The sequence below is a fragment of the Neltuma alba genome, unplaced genomic scaffold (assembly GCF_004799145.2).
Source record: "Neltuma alba isolate B1F8T4 unplaced genomic scaffold, ASM479914v2 tig00003986_pilon, whole genome shotgun sequence".
Classification (NCBI taxonomy): Eukaryota; Viridiplantae; Streptophyta; class Magnoliopsida; order Fabales; family Fabaceae; genus Neltuma; species Neltuma alba.
The window spans coordinates 1-10648 of NW_021633508.1; the positions used below are offsets into that span (position 1 = coordinate 1).

General features: G+C 29.1%; 1 protein-coding gene across 1 annotated transcript; it reads left to right on the forward strand.

Annotated features, from left to right (window-relative positions):
* Nucleotides 1-8358: 8358 nt before the first annotated feature.
* On the forward strand, nucleotides 8359-10494 carry LOC114743235 (uncharacterized; the record flags this gene model as incomplete). The annotated part of the gene is made up of 3 exons (XM_028931429.1): nucleotides 8359-8403; nucleotides 9057-9455; nucleotides 10263-10494. Coding segments are annotated over 3 exons (549 nt in total), but the record flags the coding sequence as incomplete, so codon positions are not given.
* Between the last annotated feature and the right edge of the window lie 154 nt (nucleotides 10495-10648).

The window sequence follows — 10648 nt, forward strand, 5'->3', positions numbered from 1 at the left end:
ATGGATCATTTCAAGTTATTAATCTTTGTACCGGCCATTGTTTTGGCTTCTTCATCAGTTAACTTCATGACAATCCATTGAAGCTCTTCCAATAGCTGTACAGTACTATTCCGGGTGCAAAATCGCTGCAAGACCAACCATGCAGATAATTCCCATTCATTTAAAAAGGTTAGTCTTATAGTTATAATGATGATATATGCGCTAATTCTTTCTATCCACTTTTTAAAATGGAAAGTTTACCATTATTCAACTGACATTAATCTAATCTATTTCTACAACACAACAGTTATACCACAAATCATTATTTAACGCAATTTCCTAAATTTATATCCTTCCCGCTAGTTAATAGGTTTGTTTTGATTCAGAATGTAAGATCTCAATTAATTTATAATTTTTGTAAACTATCCCTATTGATTGCAATATAAGAACAGAAGCTTTAGGTTGCAACCTGCCGAGGACGTTTTGAGCCATGGTAGCGTGTAGCAAAGGCAGGGATGAGGGGTTGATGCCCTTTGGATGATGACCCATGTACACGACATATGTCTGCATAATAAATAAGATTCAAGGAATAACAAATTCAATTGTTGTATGTAGAAGCCATTAAGTTGGAAGAAAATTCATTAATTAATAATAAAGGCGGGGAAAACAGAGTGATATAATAGAGAGAGAGAGAGAGAGAATTAAATAATGTTTATATATGTGTATGAGAGGGAACTTGTAAATGAAGAGTATGGTGGATTTCTTGCCCTTCGATCTGGTTTAGAACAAGAGTGTTCAATGAGAACGGAGAAGAGAGGGAGGAGGAGGAACAGGCGGAGGAGAAAAGAGAGCAACATGTTTATAATTTGCTCTTGAAGATATTGATAATGTTCCATCTAAGTCATCCTTATATATAAGCCAGTCCACTGGCTACGACTATGCTTCTTTTTGTCACTATGGTAACAACCATTCATCAAAATTAAACTAATAAAAGACCGAATTATTCTTCACTAATTGTTATTATTATTACAAATCCAATCTAAGTATGCACTTTGATCAAAATATCAAGATATTTTCATTCATAATTGAGACAAAGTTGTCAACACATATATAGCTGATATCATGAGGAGTGGAATGTTAAGAGTATGTGAAGTGGGGTAATTAGGAATAGTATTTACCGCTGGGAAAAAGTAGAAAAGGACCAAGCATGCCATAATTAATTATTACTACTTCTAGTCTTTCATATAAAAACTAATTGAGTAATTTAAATAGATTAAAAATTTAATTAAATTAGTTATTTATAATAAATAGGTGTTATTTTTCCTAAAATACTCGTGTTAATTATGTGTATTAGCTAGAATTACTATTTAATAAAATCTTTAACATGTATAACTACTATAAAAACTACTTTTTAAAAAAAAATAGATAAATATAAGAGATAAAATAGATTAAAATATTATATTTAGAACTAAATTAAATATTAAACTAGTTCTTATATTAAAAAACATATAATAATACTACAAACATATGAGCTCGAGACTAATTCCACTTTGATTTTTTCCTTCCTTTAATTTCCTTTGGCTTTTTTCCCCTTTATCTTATAGTCAGTGTCATGCCACTTCAAATGGCGTGTTCTGCCCGACTGCCCGTCCACTCACATGAGGTTTTTCTCCCCTCTCGCTTTTATCATGCACCGTTGGCTTTTGTTCTTAGATTAATGGAATAATTTGAATAGATTAAAAAATTAATTAAATTAATTAATTAATAAATATGTTTTTTTTTAAAATAGTCATGCTAATAATGTGTATTTGTTAGAATTACTATTTAATAAAATGTTTAACATGTATAACTACTATAACAACTATTTTTTTAAAAAAATAGATAAATATAAAAAATAAAATAGATTAAAATATTATATTTAAAACTAAATTAAATATCAAACTAACTCTTATATTAATACTCGGTAATTGTATTACAAACATATAAAGTTGAGACTAATTCCATTTTGATTTTTTCTTTTCTTTAATTTCCTTTGGCTTTTTCCCTTTTTGTCTTGTAGTCAGTGTCATGTCACTTCAAATAGCATGTTCTGCCCTTCCACACACACGCATTTTCCCCTCTCTTGCTTTTATCACGCACCATTTGCTTCTGATGATTAACTAATTTGACTAAATTAAAAAATTAATTAAATTATTTATTTATAATAAATATATATTGTTTTTTAAAAAAATTTGTACTAATTATATATATTAGTTAAAATTACTATTTAATAAAATTTTTAATATATATAACTATTACAAAAAAAATTTTTTAAAAAATAAATATAAGAAATAAAATAAATTAAAATATTATACTTAAAATCATATTAAATATCAAATTAACTCTTATATTAAAAATCGGGTAATATTACAAACATATTAAGTTGAGACTAATTCCACCTTCCTTTGTCTCAGGTTAGTGTCATGTCACTTCAAATGACGTGTTCTGTCCTTCCACACACGCGCGTTTTTCTCCCCTCTCGCTTTCATCATGCACCATTTGCTTTTGCTTTTCCATTTTTCCCAAGGAAAGTTTAGTTAAAGCTAATTTTGTTTCATTAATAATAATGTCTTGACATTTATGATTCCTTTAGACAATTGAAACTATATTGGATTCAAAAAAGCCAATGTTGTGTTTCACAATTTTATATTATCATAATTATTTCTAGAAAAATTATTAACAATATATATAGAAAAAATTGCTCATAGATATTTGTTTGGAAAATTAATTGTTCATTGGCATCTGAAATATGGAAAAGGCATGAGTTTACGAACACATATAACACTGAATTGAGGTATTATTAGGCAACTAATTCTCTAAATAGACATCTATGGGCAATTTTCCCTAAACTAAACTTAGTTCAATTTAATATATAAAAATAAATTTATTTGTTGTTATAGATTATTATTACCTATTCTATATTCATTTAGACAAGTACTATTTCAATGAATAATGCATGCCAGGCAAGAGTGGTTTTTCTATTTTCATAAAAATTTAATAATAGGTCAATTAAGATCGATGATCTATAATGTTTAAAAGTGCAACTTTAAGAATACATTTTGCGTTTGGTGAAAATCGATCCACATTATATTGCTTCTTTGGCCAACCAAGGAAACCCTTTAATAGAATTCAGATGGAGATCTCTTGTTTTATATCATTAATAACCATATGTTTTTCATTTACAAAAATAAACTACCCAAATGTGATTATTCCAATTTTCTATACTTATATTGATGATATTGACATTGATTATGACATTTAAAAATTTTAAATTTTTTTATTTTAATTTAATCAAACAATTGTTCAATTTATACTACTTTTTTCATGCTTTAACTTGATAAAATTTTTTGCATTTCATATTGATAACATCAATGTCTCTTAATTTTTTTTCACTTATTAATTACATCATGACATGTCAAGTGTTCTCTTTCAAAATTATTCTCCAACCCTTAATTAAGCACCCTCATTTTTGTTCTCTTCCATTCCGTTATGGTTTCACCACTACAGATTTGCACATAGTTAACACTTAATAATACTTGATGATTAAAAACAAACTGTTAATTATGATGAGACGGAATTAGAACAAATTAAACCATTACTTGATGGTTATTATATATGCAAATGTTATGTAAGTTAAGTAAATGCTTGACAGTTTTAGAGTAAATTGTCGAATAATTTGTTCCATTTAAATTTTTTTTAAAAATGTATAATAACATATATTTTAAGATTGTCGTAAAGGAATGGTTAGGTGATTTGTGAATCTAATTGGGAGAATTATAATCAGATTTTAAGGAAACGATATAATTATTTTAAAGTCCATTGACAAGTAAAGAGTAAGCAATGACAAGTTTCAGAGTGGGAAATAACAACAAATTTAGACCGGTCACATGTTATTGGAATTTTTTGATAATTAAATCTCTTCTTTAAGACCTCTTAATAATTATCCCAATATAATTGACGGTTCTGTTTGAATAGATTGTCAAACTTGGCATGCTTAGTTTGACATTATTTCAATTTAATCATGTATGGACTTTTAAAAACCTGTTATACTCTCAAGAAACCTTTCATTACCCCGTCATTTCCAACTATCGATGACAAATTTAATCCAGTCAAACCCATGGTTAAACAATATGGAGAGAAAAAAAAGGGGGGGCATTAGGCCTGGGAAATACTTGCTTTTTTTATCGTTGCTGAAATTTTTTTAAATTTTTTGATGTCAAGTATTTATAAGTATGCAGTAATAATCACTATGTATAAGGGTATTTGGAAAGTGAATCATAGCATCCCATATGAGCATTTGTTTTGGCAGACGCAGACATGCTTTGGTTTTTGCATGACTTAGAAGTATTTTCTTAGTATTAATTACTAAGTACTCAAATAATTTGTAGTGCAACTTTATCTTTAAAATATTTTCATACCGCAAAAGATGCCTGTGTCTATCCAGGGGACGAGCATTCCTTATCAATGAGCAGGGAATGTGGACTTAAATATCTGATAGCATTAATTAATTTGTATTCTTTGTCATAGGAAGATATTATTATAGTTTTGTAAGAAAAAGTTGCTTAATAATATTTTTTTGATATTTTGATAATTAAATAATCCTCCCTTGATCTTAAAATAATCTGCATGTAATTAATTTATATAATTTCAATTAAAAAACTTTAGGAAATATAAAGATAGCTGGTGAAGACTCGTTGTCATTGGGGTTACATCATTATGATGAAGACTTGCGATATTGAGTAACACGGTTAAGTGGGGAACATGATCATTTCATATGAGTTTACGCTTTTACATGGAAAAAATGTAAATTAAATACATGATGTTAAATACAAAATTATTATAATACTCCTCCAATCCTTAATATAAGACTCATTTAACTAATTTGATTAGATTAAGGAAGTTAGGTAAGTTAGTTAATTATAAGAAATATGACACGTTTTTCCTAAAACACCATAATCATATTTCTTAATACCTTATCTTTTTCTTCTACTTGATTATGGTTGAAAAGGTATCCATAGGGGTAATTTAGAGATAATTGATAAATATGAGAAATGAGTATTATATTTAGGACCAAAATAACTCACCAATTGGGTCCTATATTAAAGACCGGAGGAGTATAGTATTATTACTTGTTCAATGAGATATATTAATCTTACATTTACTTTCCATTCTTCCTCTAATTTTTAGTCCCATTTATGAACTTCTTTTTTTTTCGAAAAAGATAAAGTTAAAGAAATATAAAAATTATGCAATTAGTCATGTTGTCTGCAGTTAATGCAATTATTAGAGCTTGAAATATTTTTTTTTCCCCCATGGAAGTGTGTGAATAAGAAAACGTGGACCGAATAAATTGAAACACAAGTCCTCGTCGGAGTATTATCATGATAAGCATGTAACTGAATATTGTTGGGTGATTGGGACCCTCTGAGATAATAATGACCGTAAACAGTACAAATATCTATCTTCACAAAAATAATCTATGATCAATACTTAATACCCCTTTAGTCATTATTAATATAAGAAATAAATAATTAATTTGTGAATATTAAGAAAGTTAGTTAATGCAAGATTCAGTTGACTAATTTGAAGGATTAAGAAAATTACGAAATTACTTAATTATAGCATATGCTATATAATCTCTCTAAAATACTTATATGTATTATTAAATGATGCATCAATTTATAAATGAGACAAATTAGTTTGAAAAAAAGAATAAATATAAATATTTTAAAGTAATTTATTAACTTTCTTAATTTTTTTAAAATTAGTCAATTAGGTTTTATATTAAGGATAGTACCAAATGTAGTAATAAATAATTTTTTTTATAAAATATCCTTATTAATCATATGTGTTGAAACCACCTGTTAATAGAAACTCAATCACCATAAGACTACTTTGAGGAAAAATGGATATATATAAGAAACAAAGTAGATTAGGTCTTATATTTAAAATCAAGTTAAATCTCCAACTAGCTGATAATAAGAACACAGGGTCAATATCTGATTAAACAATAATAATGAATGCTGATGATAAATGTTTTGTCACAAAAAAGAAAAAGTTAATTTAAGATGCAAACAACTGGAAAAATTGATCTCTGTCATTAGGGAGTAAACAAATGGCTCGAATTTCGTATTTTGTTGTAAAGATAACTCATAAGTGTACTTGTAAGTGGGTTTTATGATGTAAGGCTACTTCTCATAGCTCTAATGAGACTTCAGATCTTAACTCTACGTTTGGTACAAAGAAATTGGATGGAAGAAAAAAATTTTAGTGAACTCGATTTAAAAAATTTAAGAAATAAAATTAAAAACTTTCAATTAATTTTTTTATTTCACATCTTTTTTTTATTCCTTATATTTCAAAAATTTCAAACTGAGCTTGTTAAAAATTTTTCTCGTCATCTTTCCTCCATTTTCCTTGTACCAAACGGATCCTAAATTAAGAAAACTTTTGAATACATGACACATTAAACAATAGATTACTACCTTATTAAGTGTATGTAAGTAAAAGATTTTCACTAATAATTGCCAGTTTAGATTAACATGTCTTTAAATTATATCATATCATTAACAACAAAAAAGGAATTAGTCATGGAATTCTGTCATTAGAGCATGTCATTAATCCATTGCTCATTAATTCATTGCTAATTTTGCCGAGAAAAAAATTACGATGGAAAATCGTTGCCATCAAATTTCATCACTAATTCCATTAAAAAATGTTTTTCGAAATTTTTTTTTCATGACTAACTCTAAGAATAATTTAAAGTATTGGATACACCTTGGGTGTACTTTTATCTCAAAATTAATTAGAGTTAAACCTTATTACTTTACCAAAAACATGACATTTACACAACAAAATACCAAATGTATCGTTGGACACAATTAGGCCCATTAGCCCAATAAAGTACAAAAAACCCCAGCATAAGAGAGAGAGAGAGAGAGAGAGAGATATATATATATATATATATAATATTGGGAAATTTCAGCAGAAAATACTGGTTTATCCAAAGTAACTCCCTCTTAGCTCCCAAAATCGATTTCTGTAACACTATAATTTGTTGTGTTTGTATTAGCTTTTTTTTTTTTGGTCAAAAGTGTTTGTATTAGCTTTTTAAAAATGATTTTATGGGATTTGATATAGACATGCGAAACTTAAAAATACTTTTTAAGTGCTTTTTAAAATTTCTTCACATTTTGTTGTGTTTGACCATATAAAATTGATTTCTCATGTTCTAAAATCGTTTCTTGCTTAAAAATATTTTTTAAGTGCTTTTTAAAATTTCTTCACATTTTGTTGTGCTTGACCATACAAAATTGATTTCTCATGTTCTAAAATCGATTTTGTACTCATAACTGACATTTCCTCATTCCGACCTTAATAAGATCATTTTCATGGGACTTGACTTCTCCGCAATATCTTTTCCACTCGTTGCCATCCTTTTCTTTAAACGACGTCGTTGGATGAGTTAAACAAAATCTGGACCATTTGTTTGTAAAAATTGCATGGACGGTGATAAAAGGCAACTAATTCCAACGACACCGTTTTAAATATTCCATCTAGTGTGTCGAAGCTTTCACTCAATCTCATCCATCCATGTAATTTCTTATTAATTTTTAAATTTTTGACCTCCAGCCCATCGTTCTATTCTTTCGTGCGCTGTGTCCCTTGCTTCCTCCAACAATGCGGGAAAACAGAGCAGCTGGTGGGATAACATTTCAGAGAAGAGGAATAGAAAGGGAGGGTCTGTGGCACTGGATATCCAAGATTGATGAGTCAAATAACGATCTTTTATCAAATACCCAGAATTATTTAGTTTTACATTTATGCTTTGTTATAATCCAACTTGATAATCTTTAAGGTTCATGATAGTAGATATTGTTTTTTTGTTGTATGTAATTTCCTATTGTATAAATAACGTGTTTTTTATTAGCTTGTTCAGTATGTGTGTGCGGTCTCTTTATAAAGGGAGAATTTTTCATTTTTAATAATCCAATGTTAGTTTCGGTTAGCTTTGGGAGAACCCAGGACTACAGATCATTGGAACCAAGAGTATTACTACCCTTCTTCAGCAAGCTGATACTATTTAGTCTTTTGTAGTTTGGTTTCCAATTCATGAAAAAAAAAATTAATGTTAGTTTAGGCTAGGTTGCTCTGTTTGGTGTATGTGTGTGTTGTAGCGTATAGTTTTATTTGTGTCTTCATGTATATGTCTCTATTTCTTATGAGAAAAATGTATATTCTCCATTTGTATATATATGTCTACCCGTTTTGAGATCAGAATTTTTATGTTTTCATTATTGGAGGTATGATTTTTGACTCATATTGGGTATATAATTTTCAACAACCAGGAGAGAGAGAGCACTGGCCTATGCTTTCTCACAACAGGTACAACTTACACAATTTTATCCTGATATTATTCAACTCATTCAACTCCATTCTTAGAATTTTTTTTTTTGGTGGGTAAAATATTAATTCTTAAACATTAGTGAGTTAATATATCAGAGTTTATATATGAAGACATTCTTTCCATTCTTAAATATAAGAGTTAGTTGAGAGATTTTATTTTGTACAAGATCTTGATCCATTTTGTCTCGTGAATTTATAGTTTTCCCTCCAAACTATTTCTCTTTGTAGCATAAAAGTATTCCTATTGATCGATTGCATATATTAAAGAGGTTTACATCAAATGGGTAAATTTCAACTCCAATGATTAAATAAGGCATTTCAGGAAAATCAATACTCATTTTTTTTTTACAAATAATTAATTTTTTATAATTTGTTATCTAGTTTTTATTTTTAGGATTGGAACAACAATAATAACGAAGTTTTATCTCACTAAGTGAAATCAACTACATGAATCACACAGTGCTATTATATTGTGCTGTATCAGTGACCAAATCTTTTAGACAGTGTTAATCAAAATGATCTCATTCAATAACTTCATTACATACTCTCTCCAGTTTTTCTCTGCTCCTTTTCAAAAGACTCAAAACTCTATAACATAAAAGTGTTGGACTGAAATATCTTTTTTTCTGCAGCTGCGAATCTGTTCGAAGAGAAAATCAAACAAATATAACAGCAACGCAGAACCAAACATGAGTTGGAGTTGGCTTGAACGGTGGATGGCGACTCGCCTTCCAGACACTGCATCAGGTGATGAAAGCCGCCATGGCCTTGGTGGTAACCACCAGAAATTTACAGTGAGAAAGCGGTTTTTAGATGTGGCCAGGGAAGAAAAAGAGAGCTGTGGGTCCAATGAAGCGCCTCTTCAATTTGATAACTATTCCACAACTTCACAAGAAGTACTAAAAAAAGATCATGAACTCATTCTTCCACCAGCAACAAAAGCAAAGAACAACCTTAAAGGTAGAAGAAGGACTGTGTCAAGGAGGAAAACTGTGCCAAGCTATCATCAATTCCCTGAAGAGCATTTCAAGGTATGAATCTAAGAGGAAATGACGTTCTTAATTAATCCCTCTAAAAGAACAATTTATAATAACAGTGGAAAAAGATCTGGTTGAACAATCACTTGTAAATATGACAGTGTCAAATAGTCTCACAAGTCATTCCCAATGAGTTGCAACTGAGACTCATATTTGCAACCATCTGAATCATATTTACAACTCATCTGTTAAGATGTAAATTTGTCCTGAAAGTTTTATTCATGAGTAATGTTGCTCCAAAAGTTTTTTTGGGTTCAACGTTATTTGGAAGTTTCAAAACGTTGCCTCATCTCATTAAAAAACTAATGTTGACTATTAAAAAATTATCGTCGACTGCTAATATTTTTAATAATAAGGAGGTAACATTGTTCCATTTTAACACTCTCGAGCCAACCTTGAACTCAAAAGAACTTTCAGGGTAACATTGCTCATGAATAAAAATTTTTAGAACAAATTTGTATCTTAATCCTAAAACCTTCTAGTACCTAACTATTATTAAATTGAAATTTTGGGACCTCACTGTCACTCCATCATAAATCTAATTTAATATTGTTGTTAAGGAATTTCTATCAAGTTTAAAATCATCCTTTGCCCATGTGGTCTGATCCCAACAATTTCAACAAGTTTGTAGCCTATAATTATTAACTTTAGCCAACTTCACACGTCCCCTGCTTCGGGGGAATTAAGTAAACATCAATTTGTGGATGCCACATAAAAAGGGACATCTTAAAAGAAATTCCCTTTTCTAGGAGATCATTAAAAGTTTCTTCCTTGATGTATACAATTTCCAAGCTGGTGCAGGTAAGCAAAAGAGATGGTTCAAGCGGTGTCAGAAAAGATAATAGGCAATTGAGAAGCAGAAGGACAGAAATGAAATCAAACTCTCCAAGCAGAAGCTTAACTTAATTTGTGTTTTGTATTGAAATGAAGCTTGTTTTATATATAAATAATTGCCTTTCTCTTTTTTAGATGCATCATTCCATGATCTTATGTGAGTAATCCCTTTTCAGCATAATAATATCACTTGTGGCAAGCATGGTACTGAAAACAGAGCCCATGTTTCATTGAACTAGTTGAGGAAGTTGTATGAGGATTCGTGATTCAATTGGAGTTAAAGCTAGAGTAAAACCAGTAATGATTAAAATGTAATTTAACTAAAATATAAAATAAAAAGGCATTAATTTCTC